Source organism: Talpa occidentalis, unplaced genomic scaffold, assembly GCF_014898055.3.
Source record: "Talpa occidentalis isolate TD23 unplaced genomic scaffold, MPIMG_talOcc4v2.1 talOcc4.2, whole genome shotgun sequence".
Taxonomy (NCBI): Eukaryota; Metazoa; Chordata; class Mammalia; order Eulipotyphla; family Talpidae; genus Talpa; species Talpa occidentalis.
This window is the reverse complement of record NW_023602073.1, coordinates 75,922,029-75,942,473: the sequence shown is the minus strand read 5'-3', so window position 1 is coordinate 75,942,473 and position 20,445 is coordinate 75,922,029. Positions and strand designations below refer to the sequence as shown.

The 20,445-nt window shown below is 33.6% G+C and overlaps 1 protein-coding gene across 2 annotated transcripts in view; it reads right to left on the bottom strand.

Moving 5' to 3' along the window:
* Window positions 1–2,254: 2,254 nt before the first annotated feature.
* The window catches only part of ZNF451 (zinc finger protein 451), an 80,956-nt gene continuing 62,765 nt past the window's right edge, over window positions 2,255–20,445 (bottom strand). For both annotated transcript variants that reach the window (XM_037519907.2, XM_037519908.2), the window contains 6 exons: window positions 17,229–18,835; window positions 15,392–15,535; window positions 14,026–14,156; window positions 12,959–13,145; window positions 5,781–5,846; window positions 2,255–3,394 (listed from right to left, as the gene is read on the bottom strand). In XM_037519907.2, coding sequence (XP_037375804.1) covers window positions 3,348–3,394; window positions 5,781–5,846; window positions 12,959–13,145; window positions 14,026–14,156; window positions 15,392–15,535; window positions 17,229–18,835 — 2,182 coding nt within the window. In that variant the 3' untranslated portion in view covers window positions 2,255–3,347. The remainder of the gene's footprint in view (window positions 3,395–5,780; window positions 5,847–12,958; window positions 13,146–14,025; window positions 14,157–15,391; window positions 15,536–17,228; window positions 18,836–20,445) is intronic.

Below are 20,445 nucleotides of genomic sequence, written 5' to 3'. Positions count from 1 at the left end.
TGAGTTCTCTATGAACGCAGTCTAAATACTAATAAACTATTGGCATTGGGGATTATTTGACCTCCTTATTTTGTCATATCCTGTCTTGAAATTTGAAGACATTTTGTGAGGGGCTGAGAGCCTATCTAGTTATTTTAGAGCCATCCAAGACTCTTTTTCTCTTGTATCCTAGATCCAATCCAGAAGGAAATCCTGTCAACTCTACCTCCAGAATAAAACCAGATTCTACCACTCTGGTCCAACTCACCATTAATTCTGCAATACCCTATAGGGCCTTCCTGGTTTTTTTTTTTTTGTCTCCCATGCCTCTCAATACAGTAATTACAGTAGTCCTTTTAAATAAGGTAGATCATAGCAGTCATTCTCAGAAACCTTCAATGGCTCTTAATTTCCTCAAGGACTTCATCTTCTACTCTCCTAGCTCATCCCACTCCACCATAGTAGACTTCTTGTTTTTGAATGAATACTTCAAGCTTACTTCTGGACCTTAATCACCCTCCACTTGTAATTATTTTCCCATACATACTCACATGGCATACTCCCTCAATTTCTTCAGGTCTTTGCTCAAGTTCACCCGGACCTGATCTAACCAGCCTATTAAAATTAGGACCCTCTCTCCCCAACACTTGTATCACCATTAACTATACTTGCTCACTACCACTCTGTACAAAGCCCTCTCTTCTAATGTGTACTCCATTTATTGTGGGCTTTGTTTTGCTCAAAGACTAGTAAGACTAGTCACTGGCAAATGGTTACTACTCAATATTTTGTGAGTGATTAATGATGTAATGAAGAGATAACCATCTTTGTCGATGTTAAGAGCATTTACTTTAGGTAATCATAACTTTCTGTAATGCCATCCAATGACTACAATTCGTCCTTCTATCTGAATTAGTTTCAAATGATGAAATTTTAAAATGATTTTTAATTGCTTAACAAGTAGAAATACAATCAATGACAATTAAAACATTAACCCAAATTATTTTTTTAATATTTATTTATTTATGCATGCAAGAACTAGGGTACAAGCCAGAGGTGTGGGATAGGGGGAAACGGTGAGAGAGAGTGGGGAGCAGAACAGGCAGACTGAAAAACACTGCAGAGGGGAGCAGCAGGTGAGGCAGGAGAGGTCTACCCTGCCATGTGGGTATCTCCCTGGCCAGCTGGGAATTGAACCGGCACTGCAGAGGCTGCAGACAGCTTCACAGCGCTGCACTCAACCTGCTGTGCCACCAGGGAGGCCCCCAAATTATTTTCTTAAGGATCATGATGAAATATCCCTTTCCTGTCATATGAAAACCTTCACTCACTCTCAACACCACAAAAGCTTCTTAATAGAGCATCAGCATATGTCATGATTGTGGTAACACAAAGTGGTGTTTATCCTCTTTTCCATATGTTTTAAGCACTCTTCTTTATGGACTGTCCTTTCTGCTCCGCATTAATGAACAAGCCCCTGCAGATATCTAAGGTTTGGCTCTGTGACTACCTTCTAACTCTTGCCTGACGGCTTTAACATAAAAATGAGAAAGTACAGGGCCTCCCCCGTGGTGCAGTGGGTTGAGTGCAGCGCTGTGAAGCTGTCCACAGCCTCTGCAGCATGGGTTCGATTCCGAGACGGCCAGGGAGTACCCACATGGCATGGCAGACCTTTCCTGTCTCACCTGCCTGTTCTGCTCCCCACTCTGTCTCTGGTGAATCCCCTCACCCTCTCATACCTCTGGCCTGCACCCCAGTTCTTGCATAAATAAAAATAAATCTTAAAAAAAAAAATTTAAAAAATTAAAAGGGCCTCCCCGGTGGCGCAGTGGTTGAGCGATGGGTTGAGAGGCTGCCCGCAGCCTCTGCAGCGCCAGTTCGTTCCCTGGCTGCTCCCAGGCCACCGGAGGAGGGTCCCACATGGCGCGCAGATCTCTCCTGCTGCCCAATGCTCCCCTCAGCAGTATACTTCGGTCCTTCTGCCTGCTCTGCTCCCCACTCTGGCTCTGGTGAATTCTCTCACCTTCCCTTGCTTATGACTGTAACCAGCGCTTGTATAAATAAATAAATAAATCTTTAAAAAAAAATTAAAAGTACAATGTGGTCATTTTTTAAAAATGACTGTTAAATTCTCCAGCTACAATATTCTTTAAAAAAATGCAAGCAGGTAGGATAGAATTGACATTTTAAGAATAAAAACACAAATTGGTTTCCAATTTTGTGTTTGAAAAGACTATAGTAATTTAAAAAAATGGTAATGCTATTTCACACTAAAATAGTTGCAGAGAACAATATTTTATTCATGATTTTTTTTTGTCTTAAAATTATAGAAAATATTATTTGGTAAGTAATTAGTACTCAAAAGTTTTAGAGATGACTTTTCAGGGCAAATAACATGAAGCACATACACAAAGATAGTATGACAAGCCCTCAGTCTTCTAATTACGTAATATTTTTTATTGTACACAATGGAGCCAACATTTAAAAAATTAAATATGTAAAAACAAATGTAGGAAACAAGACAACTTAGTGAATAACTAATGAAGATACCCTTATGTGAAATAAAAACTTTAAAGGGTTAAGGAAGATTATTCCTGAGTGGACCTTTAACATTGTTTTTTAAAGAATTATATACACAAATATATATAAAAAGGATTTGTTAAAAATATGTTTAACTCTCTGCAAATATTCTGACATTCCTTTTAAACAGTAGATAATACAAATCACATAAAAGTCTAAACAGGTAAAAGGGATGAAAAAGTTTTTCTTTAAAGAAATTAGAGGTTTTATTATTTTTTTAATTCCAGCAACGTGCTACTCTAAAGAACATAAAGAACCATTGCTGATATAATTTTTAATGTTTTCATGATAAGATTCCATTACTCTCTTCCAAAATATCAATGGTATATTTTACTGCCACATAAGTAGAATTTACAGAATAAATGAGTTAAGATGGCTTTATTTATATTTATTTTCACTCCTGAAAAAATAAACCAGAAGCATCTCTACAGTGCAAATAAAACAAAGAACTAACACTATTTGGGAAACAAACAATTGTCAAGAGCTTTTATATGTTTTTTAAGTTCTTTTAACCTAAATGTATGAATTCAAAGTTAACTGGAATCTTAGAATACATGATTCATATTTGCATTAACATGTATTCTACTTCTCTTTACATTTTTATTTTTGCCAAGTAGCATAAAAATACAAAGTAAACATCAGATTTTTTTAACATATAAAAGCAAAAAAAAAAGCATGTTTCATATACATTTATACTAGATTTCTGGTCTCCTTTAGAAAACAAACTCAAGAATTCATTATTCTGAGTCTCTTCAAGGCCACTTGATGTTGTGTGGTAGTATCTTTATTTACATTTCCTCAAGACTTCTTCTAATAGCTTCTTCTAATTCAACATCTGCATTAGAAAATAGAATTTTAATATTTAGGGCAGAAAATAAACATGCTTTATATATGACTCATCAACTACATCTGTATCTTCAACAAGGTAAGGAAAATCAAAATGGTGCAATTTAGGACAAACTGGCAGCTTCACCATCATGAAATATGAGTATTTTGAAATATGAGAATCTGTATATTATCTTAAGCTGAATTTTAATATATATGAGCTCAACATGTTAATAAGGACCTCACATGTTTCTATATCCTGCTCATGGAAATAGAAAGTAAATAAACTTTCAAAATTACTAACAGGTAATCACTATATTAAACATTAAACAAATCAAAGACAAAGTAATGCATGTAACACTTAAAGAACAAACCATGAAATGGCAAAATCTCAGAGACTATTAAAAATTTATCTTTAAGTTTTCTAGTATCTAAGGCAAAGAGTAAACTAGTGGCTACATAGTATTATCTGAGAAGCATATATTATATACATCTAAAAACTCATTTAGCAATTATTGAAGACCCACTATATACCAGGCACAGGAATATAATAGTGAACAAGACACTCTTGGTTTCACAGGTCATTCTCCACCATGTCTCCCTGAAAATGATGCTAAGTTCAGAAGGATGGAATTAGATATCAATATCTTGGTCTTTACGAGCTCCTCACATAAGGTCCCATTTAGTTGACAGTTTCTCAGAGCCTACTTGGGTTCATGCGCACCAGCAATCCTTCAAAGATGCAACTGCACCTTCTTTTGTGCCAGGGTACTGGTGTTATGTTGTCTATAATTCAAAACACGATAAGCTAGTATACACTGTCAAGTTAAAGCTAGATTCTAGGTAAGTAAATTGTCCTCAGATGAATTCAGAGAGATGAGAAAAATGCAAAGAAAAGCAAAGATCCTCCTAGCAATGAAGAATAAGGTATGAAGACTGACAAAGACATAAAAACCTTTAGGTTACAGTAATTAAGAGTTGACACAAGAACAGAAGAATAAACCAAACATTTTCCATGGGATTAGTCATGGGTGGCAAATAAAGTTGCACCATCTGAACTACTTAGATACTCAATGGTGTTTGTTAGAGTCCTTGATAAACAATTTTACTGGAAGTTTTTATTTAAAACTCACAAAAGTTCTTTCATCATTATGTGCCTGCTAAGCTTTGAGCTTGATCTTTAAAGACACCATGTTGAGAAAACAAGTTGGTTAAAAACTTGCTTCCAATTAGGCTTTAGATTCACTGCCAACTTTGTGCAACCAGTGAATTTTGTATATGAGAGAAACGTGTTATTTTATTAAATGTTTATGTCACTTCCATTGTCAGACCCAAATTCTCAAACTCCTAATAGCACAAAGCTTTAGTATGGTCTAATCAAAATAATTAAGTGAGAGAGCAAGCAAACACACAGAGAACAAATTGGCTGGATCATTCTGTTTGTGCTTGTTTGGCCACATTTCCCTGCCTACTTTCTAGTATCTACATTCTCACTCTCAAATTTGCAACAAATAGTACATCTGAATGTACTATAAGCCTCTTACTGTTGTCCTTGAATTCGAAGATACTAATACAATTGCTTCAATTTCTTCAGTGAAGCTTAAAGTATTTTCTAAAATCCCTTGTCTTCTTTTTTCTGTGTGGTTACTAAAAATCAGTTTGTTATGGAAAAACCAAAGTAAAAAATAAGTATATGATACAATCAAACAGCAGTACAACCAGTAAATGATTTTCTGTGAATAAAAAAAGTTCTCATTAACATATGGAAAGAAACAGCTTTTCCTTTTAGAGGAAGAAAATTTATATGTATGTCACATACATACTTTATATATTTATATTTAGATAGTTATATATTTAGATAAGTTAGCCTTCACAGTCCTATTGTATAGTTTTTAATATTTTAATACATATTTTAAATTTACTACTCAAAATAAAAAAAAAATTGGGAAATGACAATCTTTTAGCCAAGGAGTTAGCAAACTTTTTTCTATAAAGCTTAAGAAAATATTTTTAGGCTTGGAGATGGGGTGCAGGGTTTCTAATGTTACCATAGCTACTGAACTTTGCTGTTGCAATATGAAAACATTACTTAAACAGAGTGTAGCTATGTTCCAATAAAACTTTTTTTTTTTTGTTCCAATAAAACTTTTAAACTAGATGGTGGACTGGATTTGGTACAAGGTTCATAACTGGCTGATCTTGTTCTAGTCTCCTAAACTAGTATTGCCCCAAGTCATATTATATGAGAAAATAAAAACTATTAGTTAAAAGAGGAAACAAATTTTTTAAAATTCAGGGATAGGAAGGAGTTCCTGGATGAAGAGTAAAAGGAGAAATTAAAAAATTACATACATATACAGTCAACTACGGAAAAAAATTTAACTCCATTAGGTTACCTTCTGTAGATCTGAATTCTTCTATTGAAGAACTTTTTATACCCAGGTTGTCATCACTGTCACCTTCTGTAAGATGGAATCAATAAATGAATATTTCTTTAAAAGTATCATTATTTATGTATTCTCAAACAATATTATTTTCAATGACTTTTCCATACCCAAGCTTAATATAGTCATTAGTATCACACCATTTTTCCAATAGGTTGGATTTTTTGTAATGCTCATCAAATATTACTTAAATCAGAACAAAAAATTGAAAAATTATAAAATCTAGTATTTTAAAAATATGGACAATTTTAAAAGCTAGTATTTTATTTAGATGTACCAAGTAAACTCGTTTGATTTATATGAAATCATCTTAAAATACTTTAACAGATAAAATTCTGTATTTGGAAAATCATATACAGTCACCTTCATAAAGACCTTAGGTTTTAACTGGTGCCTCTCATATACTTTCATAATGAGAGATCTAAGGCTTTATAAAAACACATTAATACCCAGGTGTTGCAAAAGTCACTTAAAATTTGAAATATGGTAGTACCAATATTTAGCTTATTTTAAGTACATACTTATATATGTACTTACATACATTTATATATGTCACAGTGAGGAATCAGTTTCAATATCTTAACACAAGTCAAATGGGCACATTTGTTCTATGAAATATATAAAAACTTTATGCATTTAAAATTGAAGATTTGTAATCATTTATAAGCAAAAGCCAGTATATTTGCCTTATATATCTTTGAGGCAAAAATTTGTTATGATGTCACCTTGTGTCATTTCTGAAAATTCTGCTGTCTTTTCTACAGTCTGTTCTATATTTCAAGCAATGTTTTAGGGAAATAAAACATCACATTTTTACAATATGGAGAACAAAATTAAGTCTAAAAAACAGAAATAGAGAGAAAACCCCCAAGTACTGTTATTACAATTCAAAGTTAAGGTCAGTCAAAAGTAATGTGTCTTAAAACATTCATCACTGCATACAAGGTCTATGATAAAAATATAGGTTTGAAAAACAAGGTTTAACTAGACAAGGGATTGTAAAATTTTAAAAAGGTTTTCTTTACTTCAATTAGCCACACCTATGGAACAGAGAAAATGATGATTCTTTCCTGTTTTCAGTATCTTACCCAGAATTATACCACATAGATTTTTTTTTTTTTTGTGGGACCCTCGCCAGTGGCCAGGGAACGAACCGGCGCAGCCTTGCAGCCCAGGGCTCAATCGCTGCGCCACCAGGGGAGGCCCTACCACATAGATTTTTAAGAGAGTGCCCAAAGGTATGACCTGCAGTCTCATTAACAGGCTAAGGAAACAACAGGCAGACTTTTAGAATTAAGTTCAATAACTATTTTATATAATGCCTCTCCGACAGAGTAGGATGCTGCTTCAAAATTCTACACTTTCATAGCAGGAGTGAATTTTTATGTTGAATTTTTAAAAGTTTTTTGAAAGTCTGTAATTGGTATGACTCTATATACACCAACCACATTTAATACCTCTACCTCATTTATTCCAAAATTAAGACACAAAGTAAACAGAAAAGTCCAGGAGAATATTAAGATTCAACAAAAAAATCTGAAGCCCAGTGAAATCTGTCTTCAATTTGAATACACTAATTCATAATGGCCTATACTCAAATGCATCCTTGCACAGGACCTAAAATAAAATATTCAAGGTAAGATAACATTTTACATAAAACTGAAAGGAAGGTGTTTAATTTTTTTTAGGAAACTGCTTCATTTACTAATTCTAAGCAACATACAAAACTGTTTTTTAATATAAAAATATTTTAAAAAATTTTTAAGTAAAAATTGAAAAACCTGTTTTTAAAAAGGAATTCTATATAAATCAAGTCAATGTTCTGCAACTATGCCATAAGATATGGTCAAGTTCTATTATAGAACACTCTCTAGGAGCCCACAAAATTTTATAGAAACAATGATCATCATCAATGAAATAATGGCAATGGTAACTCAGAAATTTAGTCATTAAAAAGTACAGTTAAGACAGGGGCAAAACATCCAACACTTTGGAAAGCAAAACAAAAATCCTTAAAACATACCGCCAGTGTTGTAACAGCAGTACAGATAATTTATCTTATGGAGAGTATACTACATAAATGAGGACAGTAATATTAACACAGGGTAAATGAAAACGGTTATACACGGTCCCTTTAACTTGGCATTATTCATCACACTAAGACTGCATCTCTGTAACCACAAGAAAAGAAAATGAGTTCATTTGTTTAATTATGAGACAAAAGATCCTACGGAACTTAGACTCTCCTTTGTTTTGTTCGAAACATAATCCGTTTACCTTTTTTAAGTATCAGAACCCATAATCAAATATTTTTATCTTCTGCTCAATGCCTCCAAAAAAGTGTATCTTCCTGGATGTTATCTTTAACTTTCATATTAGGTATCTTTACATAAACTCTGCAGTGTCATTAGATTGAAGAATGTCTCATTATCTTCATTCCTCAAGGATATGATCAGATCCAACAATCTGCACTGAATTCTCTTCATCAGAAAACCAGGTATTTCTGTAAGTGAAAATCTCAGCTTTGGCAGTTTCAGAAAAATATGTTTTATGTGGCCACAGGTAGCTATTAAAACTTTTTGAACATCAGTCCTTCATCTATAAAATGGGGCAATCTAAAATAACCTCATGGTATTGCAAAGGGGATTAAAGAATATGTTGAAGTTGTTCTTTAAACATCTTCAACCACTACAAACTTAAAAAGGAACTAGCATGGTGGCCAGTACATAATGAGCTCTCAATAAGTTCTCTCCTTTTAAAATGACATTTAAGTGCAAACAGTTACAGCTCTATCTTTGAAACATATGGACTGAATTAGAATGAACATACATTTGTTACTATAAAAGGTAATTAAGAGAAAATCTACCTGGCTCCTCTGGTCAGGTTTACAAGAAAGGATCTGTGTATTTTGTTAAGTTTTTTAAAAACAAGGATCAGTCCAATATAAAAAAGAATTGATTAAAGACAAGGGGGCCAAAGGTATCTATCATAGACAAATTAATAGTTTTAAGTATCTTTATAGAGATTTATACATATATTATAGCTGTAATGAAATGTTGGTACTGGAACCCTGATGCTCAGAAGGTGTTAAAATTTCTAGAGCAAAAGCCATGACACATTCAAATCCCGAAAGGTCTAACTGTTCACTTTGCTACAAAGAGTAACTGACTTATTCGAACTAACCAAGTCAAAGAATTAGGAGTACCAGTATCTATGTCCTCCTTACCAAGCAAAACTGTAATATCTTATGGCCAAATGACTGGGTATTTATAGATAGAACCAGTAAACCCAAATATTTCTACTTGTAATACTGAGGAAAGTACTCCAATTCACTGAAAAACTGGATATAACTGAGTATTAAATACTGTATGACCCATGATCTTCATGACATTATTCAACAAACTCCTGTTTATATAGGAAGTTCCGGTTTAGTAAAATCATTTTCTGGCCTAATAATGAAAATTTCTGAAATGTTAGAAACAAGAAGTTAAAGCTTATGTTTTGTCTATTCTATGGTGGAGATCTTAAAAACCTGGGAAATCAACCCACTGATTATAATAGTAATAAATGAGAGAATGTCTCACTGTATGTTACAGTATGAACATTTCTCATATCCTAAAGATAAGAGTGTTTTGTGGGTTGGTGGGTTGATAATTTGGTTCCCAGAGACCACAAATCCCTTGAATTGTACATGATATTACATATAACACACATGCTCATTTCTGAGGAAAGAAGTTTAAGAGACTTTTATCAACGTCTCAAAAAGGTCCACTGACTCCCATCCTAAAATATTCCCTTAAAAAACTGGTCCTCAAATTTGATGATAGGAACATTGTGCCAAGCTAGATGAACAGAATTACCTGGTATTCTTGTGGTAACCAAAATCACCCTAAAGGCCCAACAAGAACTAGTGTTTGTGAATACTGAGAGATTTTCTAAGCCCTAATATGTATTAAATTAATTTCATAACAGCAATTACTACTTTACTATTTACAAAGTTTTTGTTTTTTTTTTTTAAGATTTATTTATACAAGAATCGGGGTACAAGCCAGATGTGCGGGAAGATGAGAGGATTCACCAGAAACAGAGTGGGGAACAGAACAGGCAGAATGACCAAAATACACTGCTGAAGGGAGCAACAGGCGAATCAGGAAAGGTCTGCCCCGCCATGTGGGTTGCTCCGCAGTAGGTGGGGATCGAACCGGCACTGCAGAGGCTGCTTATAGCTTCACAGTGCTGCGCTCAACTGCCTGCACCACCAGGGAGGCCCCTACAAAGTTATTCTTTAGGAAAGGTGATGGGGATAAAGCTTTGAAATAAAGTTATCCCCCAAAATGAATGTTTTATGATCTTATTCTTAAGTTCACTACCAGGCAATTCAATGCCTTTAAGTTTTCCACAAAGAAAAAAATTACCTTAAATCAAATTAAATCTGAATATACTGTGATTTAGTGTAATTCTCTTTTAAAGTTACAAAAGCATTTTTAAATCTAGATCTAAATGAAATATGACTTAAGGACTATATATTTTTTTGGCTACTTGATTTTAATAATTTTCATTACTTTTAAAATATAGTAATGATAGCATAGAAAAGACACTCAACTTCACTCATAACTAAGAAAATGAACCTCAAAGCCTTGATAACACTTCACATCCATTAGGATGGCTACTATCAAAAACAATTAGCCAAGCAAACAAACTAAACACAGAAAATAACAAGTGTTGGCAAAGATATGGAGAAAATGACCTTGTGCACAGTTGATGGTAAATTAAAATGGCACATTTCCTGTGGAAAACAGTATGGTAGTTTCTCAAAAGATTAAAAATAGAATTACTGTATAATCCAGCAATTCTACTTCTGAGTATATACTCAAAAGTGAAAGCAGGGTCTCACAGAGATATCTGTACCCCCATGTTTATGGTAGTATTATTCACAATAGTTAAAACATGAATGCAAGCCAAGTGTCCACTAATAGAAAAACGTCTAAGAATATGGAGTATTATTCCGTCTTATAAAGGAAGGAAATTCTAACATAGGCTATAACATGGATAAAACCTGAGAATATTATGTGACACAGGGCAGTCACAAAGACATGCTATATTATTTAACTTATATGGAGTACTTAAGAGTAGTCAAAATCAGGGCAAAAAAGTAGAATGGTAGTTGCTGGGGGTAGGGAAAAGGAAAATAGGGAATTATTATTTAATGGGTAGAATTTCAGGTTTACAATATGAAAAAAATTTTGGGGATGGACAATGGTATGGCTGTACTATGAATCTAGTTAATGCCATTGAACTGTACTCTTCAGAATGGCTAAAACAGTAAAGCATATGTACATTTGAAAAGAAAAACTAAAATTTGAAAAGAAAAACTAAAAAAATAGTAGTTGCTAGGAACCATATTTTCTTTATGTGGTTATAATAATAAAAATAGCTACTATTTCTGAGCACCTACAGTGTTTTATATGCTATGCTACTTTATACTTATCACTAACTCTTACAACCTTATAGTTATGAAAAGTGAGATTGAGAAAAATTGAGTAACTTGCCTGAAATTGCACAGCTAGGAAGCAGCAAAGTTAGCATTTGAACCAAAGCCCATGCCCTTCTTTATGCACCACACAATGTCTGCATAATAAAGTACATATGTGCCCGGACAGACCAATAAGTTCAAGAGTACTAACTGTGAATGAATAATTAAAAGAACACCTAAAGCATAAGAGGCATTCAGAAGGGAACTATCAACATATAATAACCTATATCTTATCTATTGATACAACCCTAATTTACTCATGCAGATCTATTCATATACAGCTCTCATTCCAAATAAAGCTGGAAAAAAAAAAAAGCAATTCTGTAACAGGCTCACCTCTATAGGACAAAAAAAAATTGCTCCCAAAAGCAGCAGCAAAAAAGAAGAAAAGGGGATTGGCTGAGGATGGCAAGGTAAAAACAGTATTTTAAAGATATTAAATAGCAATTGTTAAGGATTGGGAATGAAGGGATGGCACAAGAGTGGAGAAGATTTTTTTTTTAAAGCTAATGATTGTATAAAAGCAAGTAGATAAAAACAAAATAATAGAATACAAAGATAAAAGTCTGTACTAAGAAATGACATATATAAGCAAAACAGTTGATTTTCCTTTAAAAAGCATAGTTGGAATAGTAAGGTAATGATTCCTAATTTTATAGAAATGAATTGACCCATGGTAATGAGTGATTAGAATAAAATTCTCCAGAATAGATTTTTAATCAAAATGTACTCTACATATGTTAAAAGGTAAGTTAGGAGGTAAGCAGAGTTGGAAAATTTAAAGACTTGTAACAGCAATGCCAAAGTGCAGAAAGTTTTTTGCTGAGGTCATTGATGGCTGCTTTCAATTCTCCCTTATGACTACAAATTATTAGGATATTTAAAAATTTAATTTATTCTCTTCTTTTACCTACATTCATCTCCAAAATTATAGGGGTGGGGGGGGACCTGTAATCTGAATCCTTAGAATTAAATCTTTTTAAAATAATGGTTGGTGAAATTGCACGTCAACATGCCCTTTCATGTAAGCCTGGAAAGGTAATGAAGAAAGTAAAAGTCCCTGGAATCAAAAAGGAGGTACCTATACCTCCCCCCCAAAACTAAAGATCTTTCAGGGCTTCATTTTGTCACTGTCAGCATCTTAAATGGTTTTTTGGTTTAGTTTTGTTTTTGGTATTGCTTCATTATTATGCACTGATTTCTGGTTTCACCTATAAGCACACTGCCTTCTGAAAAGTTTAATAAGTTTGGAATTTCAGAAACAATGTGAAGATCTGGATTTTGAGTTTTGCAAAATTGAAGTAACAGATTTCAAGCCATGAATATGTATTTCGTAACATGAAGAAGGATTTTTAGTAGGTCAAAAGAGGCGCCAAGTCCAAGAAAGCTCCAGAAAATTATGAATTCATCCTTTTTCTAAAATACCCAAGAATGAACATGAGATAAAGAAAAAAGAAAGAAGATAGAAGTATAAGAGAATGATAGTTTAGTGTGCAGGCAACAAACAGTTCACTAATGGACAGCAGTTTATTGTTTTTTTCTCAGCAGTGAAGTCTTCTCCTCTTGGGTGGTTTGCACTGTGACTGCAGTTGCATACCTTTGGTGGTATCAGATATGCTATTTAACAAGGCACACATCATATCTCCCTCTAAGTGATGAGGGTTTAGTATATGCGCTGGCCTCTGAGTCTTCTTAAATTGATTCTCTAGCTCCAGAAATCCTTGATCTCCTGAGAGGATGGTGAAAGGAATTTGCTTGGGTAGTTGTTCATCTAGCCGGCCAGCCTAAGTAGGAATAAATGGCATACATTGATAAAAATCAGTATTTGACTTTAAAATCAAGTTGCATCTACTTCAGATGAACACATGCCTAGGAAGGTAGACTTAGCTTGTTAATTAGTTCCCACCAAATATGACATTAAGATTTCCCCTTCATAAGTGAAATATAACCACATTTTATCAACTACAAAGTGTTATCAATTAAAAGGTAATCTATTTTATATGTCATTAAGAAAGGCAAAAAAAGAAAGGAGTACAACTGGAGGCTCCACATAAATCTAAAATACTAAAAGGGCTATACATTTAATATAGAAATAAATTTACCACTGACAAAAAGCAAGTAAGGTAATTTGTACGGCTTAATCTTGGCACTAAATAGATGAAGAAAAGAATGTCTCGTAGTTTTAAACACAAGCAGCAGTCAACAAATCTAGAGTAATTCATGTTATAGGTGTGAGACATAAACCCTTCAGCAGATAATTTAATTTAAACTGAATCTTGGATTGGTAATTTTCCTAAGTGACTGGCAAAGACAGAAGTAAATGCAAATTCTATATAGACCAACAGTGATTGTTACGGGGTCTCCAAATTTCAGAACTGTTAAAATGTGAAAGTGTCTCAGCATACATCAAGTACAGTGTTCTCTCTTGATTATTTCACTAACAGTTGAGGGTATAGGCTGCATAGCTGAGAGTCTGCAAAGAATTAAGGATACAGCACTAAGTATGTTATGGGAACCTATCCTCAAAATAGTCATAAGTAGAAGCTGATACAGAAGGTTTCATTCAAAAATACAGCAGCAAAGAGTGATCTACAGTGTCAATACATTCAAGTGGCAAAAAAATCCCAGTGGGCCCCTACTTTCTTGAACAAAATAATGACTCACATGCATACATATGGCAAAATCAGCAGCATCTTTTCTTTTACTACAGCGAGGATGAAGGAAGAAGCATCCAATCCTATTCAGGTAATTATAGATCTTACAGTTGAGTGGAGGTTTCCAATTGGTATTTCCTCCTATTATTTTTAGAAAAGGCATAAGTAGTCAAGCAGAAAAGAAAAAGAACAAAATATCAGATGTAACTGAAAATTCTATCAAGTAAAAACACATACAAGAAAAAAATTTTCTAGAATGAAAGTACTAAATTAGAAAGCAGAAGAACCAAGTTCCAGTACAGGTAGTACCATCTTGTTGGTTTACAACATTGGAAAACTAACCAACTTCCTTCAATTTGCATACTTACATGACAATTTGAAGGGTTATTACACAGAAATCAAAAGCAATGTGTGAAAATTCTTTGAATGGTTATCATTCTATATGAATCAGCTAGTTTTTAAAAGTATATAAAGATTTTTCAGTAGATAAAAATAAAGGGCAGTAAGCAAAGTGGTTATACTAACTTATCCAGTTCATACGTTTCTATCTTAAATCACAATCCTCTTTACATGCTGTTTCCTATCAAACATGAAGCATATTAGATGCTCACTATTAAATTTCTGTAAATCAAAGAAACATCTCTTCCAGGTACACATTTATTAGTATTAAGGATAAACTGAAGAGGTAGTTATGGCATATTGACAATAGCACTAGTCCTATAACTACAAAGTCTAAGTTGAAAAGTTGACTTTACCATATGTTAGTTTTATGGCTTTGAAAAAATAAATTTCTCAGCACACATTTTTAGATTTTAAAACGGAGATTATGTGTTAGCACCTGGTACACTGAGTAAATGCTTTTGCAGTCTGTCTCTAAAGATCTACAGACTCTGAGGTCACCAAATACAGCTAACATTTACCATAGAGACATTTAAAGAGAAAAATACTCTAGCAAAGCAACTATAATGCAATCTGACAATATTATTTCCATGCTTTATTCAGAAAATTTTCCTTTAAAGGATTCAGAGGATTCCTTTTAAAGTGAATCACATTTTCAGCCACCCCGGTGGCACAAGGGGTTGGGTCTCAGCACTATCAAGCTGTTGCCAGCCACTGCAACATGAGTTTGATCCCCGACCAGGGCAAACCTCTTCTGTCTTGCCTGCTGCTACTCTTAGCAGTGTATTTCAGTAGCTCTGCCTGTTCTGCTCCCCACTCTGTTTCTGGTGAATCCACTTACCTCTGTGCCTCTGGCCCACACCCCAGTTCTTGCATGCATTAATAAATAAAAATAAATCTTTTAAAAAAAAAGTGCATCATATTTCACGTGGAATAATTAAAGGGATTGTCTCAAATCTTTTCTTTATTAATCATACCTTGAAAGCCCCAAATAAATGTTCCTTGGTTAAGATTCCCTGGTAGATGACCAAAAAAGTTTGACCAATTATCAAAATCTACAAAGACAATATGAGTCATTGTGCGCAGGTAATCCAAATCTGGAAGTTCAACGACTTCTTCATCTAAGAAGAGGGAAACATTAACATGTATTGAGTAAATTAACCTAAAACATTTTAATTTTTAAGACTGAAAGAGACTAGAGTTAATATGCAAAAATATTAATCTTGCATGTCATTCATTTCTATCTACACCTTTTCATGAAATCCAAATCTACATAAAATTCAGCATATTTCAACTGAATTTTAAAATTCTGAATATTTTAGAAATTTGATTTTATCTTTCTACAAATATGTGCCATTGATCCTGAGACCTTTTTAAGAAGTAATTTATAAAAGAAAAATTTAAAAAGATAATGTACATGGAGAACTTGAAGACCAAGTTTTAAGTTAAATAACCAAAAACGTGAACCATCTACACAACAGAAACTTGTGAATATCTTCTAAGAATGTTTTCCCCATCAGAATTTCATTCTTTTCCTAATCCAAAAGGTTTACTAAGCCTTATTTATTACTAATAATTAGTCTCTGGCTCTGTAATTAAGTACCCTAGAGAGCAGAAGAGAGTAACCTACAATTCTGCTACCATAAAGGTGCATATATTATTTCTGAAAGGAATAACTTCTATTCCACCTAACAGAGACTCCTTCAAATATACTACTGCAATCCTCTCCTTTCCATCCCACCTGTCTTCCAATACCATTTCTTAAAATCTCAGTAATTGCAGATTTAGATACTATAATCATCTATTAAACAGACCACCTTAAGTTGCAAAAAGTAATAACATAAGAAAAGCACACGAGAACAAAAAAATGGTGTGACTGCTGTTTCACTGTTTGGAATAGAATGGGCCTGCAGCAGGCCATCTAGCCATTTCTCACATGAAACACCATACCATCACCAAAGGTGATGCTCAAGTCTGTATCTGCTCTAGAGCGTGCCTACAGAAATTCAATTCTTCATAGAAATATTTGATTAATCAAAATTTTCACCTCTTCAGTAACTCCACTCTGTATGGTATATCACCAAGAGTTAATATAAAAGGATACAAAATTATACTGTAACAAAACAAAATATATTTTTGAACAAAATAAAAACAACCATCTTCTAGATTTACTTAATCTTATCACATGGAAGGACGAAGACTTGAAGGAAGAACAAACATGGGATTCATACCTCAATTTTCTCCCTGATTCCTAGCTAGCCCATGTAACTCCACTACTAACTGCATTTCCCCCCTTAATTGCTATTTTACCTGGTTAAAGTAAAAGCTGTGTTTCCATAAAAATCCTCTGAGAGTATACAAATTCTGAAATGACCTTAATATTTCCCACACTTAACAGAGCAAGACCAAAATAGAAATAAAAACTTGATTTATTCTCTTAATGAATCTAATCTAAATAAGAAAAATCTAAATGATGATAATGTCCAGGATAATTTTCAAATTTGACTTTCAGAAAGACTATCAATGTCCTCACATTTCAAAATACCCACTTCTTTCATAAAAGAAAAGGTTATTTAAAATATATATTATTTGAAGTTAATAAACACTCTTTGCACCTTAAAGACTGGTTAAGTGATAATAAAAATCCATAAAAAGCATATGCTACATTAACTGACTTAATGTTTCATCCCATCTTATCCTATTTCTTGCTTCAAAATCAAGCCATTATTAGCTTTCACAAAAATGATTGTACAACACACCTAAGTTATTGTATTAATGTGAAATATGTATAGTCATAGAGTTTTAAAACCATACCTGTGTTCTGATAACTTGGGTCATTCTGGGCTCCTTTCTCCATGTCAGAGTTTTTGGGACAGTTCACTGCCTGTTTCAGTTTTCTCTCTGTATGTGAGGGGCTGGCAGCAAACTTGTACAGACTTGTTTTTTCAGATCCAAAATGAGCCGCACTGGGTTTCCGAGGTAAGCAATGCTTTTTATGGAAGTGCTGTTGAGCACTTTCAGGGTCATGAAATGCTTTGGTGCAGGTGCCACACTTGATGACATACTGCTGTTCCTCCTCCTCAATCTTTTCTCCTCTGTGCATTTGATGGATATGAGCGTTCATGTCAGTTACATTCTGTGCTGTTGCTGAACACAAACAGCAGCGAAACCACAGCTTACCTTTATCCAGCAAGGTTTGGAGACATCGACTATAATCTTCCTTTCTGTTGACTTTACAAATGTAATTCTCCCGGCAACCACAGGTTAACAGGTTACTGGTCTCTATGACTGGAAAGTCATTCTCAGTTTTAATGGAAGTTTCACATTTTTCTGACACAAAAACATAATCTATGCTGTGATGCTCCTTATAATGACTCAAAAATGCTTCTTCCACATTAAAGATGAGATCACAAAGCCCACAGAAGTACTTAATCTTTATCTCATTATCATGCTCATCTTGGCAATGTCGGTACAGCGTTTCCATCTTGTGAAAAGTCTTTTTGCAATGGGCACAGCTATATCTATGAAACTGGTGACTTGCTAAAGACATGCAGTGCTGTTTTACACATTCTTGGGAATCAAACATATCTTCACAAATTCGGCACTGCCATTTACCCCTGGTAGGACTGTTTACTGGGGAATGGTCAATAATAGTAATAGTTGATGAGGGATTCCTGGCAGACAAATTACTCACCAGTGTTGTAGAGGATGATGGCAGTGTTTCTTCTTCTATCTCATCTGTCTCATAAAAATATCTGTGTCCTTTATGAAATTCAGTCACATGTGCCATGATAGTCTCTTTCCTTGTTAACTCCTTTTTGCATGTCCGACACCAGAAAAGAAAGTTATTTAAATGTGCCCCTCCATGAAAACGGCTCATGTGTAAACGGATGACCCCTGAATCTTCACAGACTTTTCCACAGACCACACACTTATAACACATTGTGTTTGCTGAGAAAACATGCTTTTCTACTGCATCTTCACTTAGGAAACGTTGATGACATTCACAAAACCAGGCTTTAATAACTGACTTTTTTGTCTGGACACAAGCCATACCTTCATGGTTTTTAGCTTCTAAATTCATCTTCTTTTTTGGAATGGTGCTCCAATCTTGTGAGCTAGAATCTTGAATGGACATAGTTCTTTTAAGTGATGAAAATTTTGATTGTTGTAGCAATGGATGCAAATCAGAAGGAGGTTTGTTCCCTTCATTGCTATGGCAATAAAGTAAGACTGATTCTTCCATTGAGTTAATGACCCGGACTTTGTGTCCTGAATTTTGCTGGTGATTGTGGGTACGGGTTTCATCCACAAACATCTGGTTGCAAATTGGACAATAACCCCTCAATAGGAATTTCTCCGCAACCTGGGCAATGCTCTTCTCAGCTATAGCTACAGGACCAGCATTTCGACAACGAACTCTAAATCAAATTTGAAAAAATAAACTCCTTCATAAGTATTTTCTAAATACAGCATCTTTGCTCTTTACTACAGTAATTATAAAATGAACAATTTATAAACACTAAAAGATGTTTTTCATTAAGATGCAGATGATACACTATTCTATCATATAGAAATACTATTGCCTACATCTGTATCCTTCTAACATATTTCTAATGAGTAAAGCTAGAATCAAAACATTTTTAAAAAATTAGATGAACTTTGGTATCTAGGAACAGCATCAAATGTATTGATAGGTGATCTTATCAGAAAAGCAAATTAACTACTCTCTAAGAGTCTGATAACCTACTATCTATTCTTTAACAACTAATTAATTTTATGTCAGGAATATTTCAGGCCCATACTTGCTTTTATACTGAAGAACCAGGCTCAATTAAACCACACACTATTTTAAAATTAATTGAAAATAAAGCAACTTCCTTAGGGAGAAAAGAAAAATAGAATAACTATGCTTCAACTATCTTCCTTTTACTACTAAATTTGAAAGAGAATTTTCACACATATTTAATCTATTTTAAGAGAGGGAAATATGGTGTCTAATAGTAGTGGAAATAAATTGGAAACAATAAAAACTCCTAAATATTTAGAAATCCCTAAATCTTCAGAAGTTAAACAACAAACATCTAATTAATCTATGGGTCAAAGAAGAAATCAAGAGGTGAAAGTAAAATATTTTTAACTGAATGAAAATGAAAACAACTCATCAAAACCTGAGGGAAATAGGAAAAGCAGTAAGTAAAGGATAATGTATAACCCTCTTTCCACATACAGGTAAGATGTTATGATAACTGCAGGTCAAACAGATGCATCCATTTGTCAATAATCATAAAAGTTAAAATTTATACAAATCAATTAATTTAAATGCTGTCTCAAAGACAAAGAACTTTAAAAAGTAATTAAGGAGAGTGAGGAGCATACAGATGAAGAAAACAAGAATGGCAGTGTTGATTATTTTTACTGAAGCTGAGTGATGAGTAAATGGATCTTTATTATACTAATATAATAAGTATATTATTGAATATTGTTGGCTTTATACAGTTGAAATTTCACATAACAAAAAAATAAGAATAAAAATAAAAAGCATAACCAAGAAATGAGCTCATGAAATGTAAGTCAGAAACATGACTTATTCTCAGTAATTATATTAGTTATAAACAGAATAATTATATTCCGCTGCCTCAGTTTATCAAGAACAAATACTGTACCTAAGATTTGTGAAAGCCAGAGCTCTATTTAAATAAATGCAATTGTATAATTTAGTAGATACAAACTTTTAAAGCATTTTTAGAGGAGCTGACAGGAAGAAAAAGGGACCAAAGAGAGAGCATCTGAATGCAAAACACAGTCTTAGTTTATTTAGACTCTGATTCCAAAAAATGAAATATAAAAAAACTTCATGAGATTAGAGAAACTTGGTAAGAGACTAGATATCTGATAATTTAAAAAAACTATTACATTTTAAGGGTGGGACAATGTTATTACATTTATTATTTCAAGAAGAGTTCTTACCGTGTATAGATACATATTAAAATATTTATGGATAAAGTGACATGATATTGAGGATTTGCTT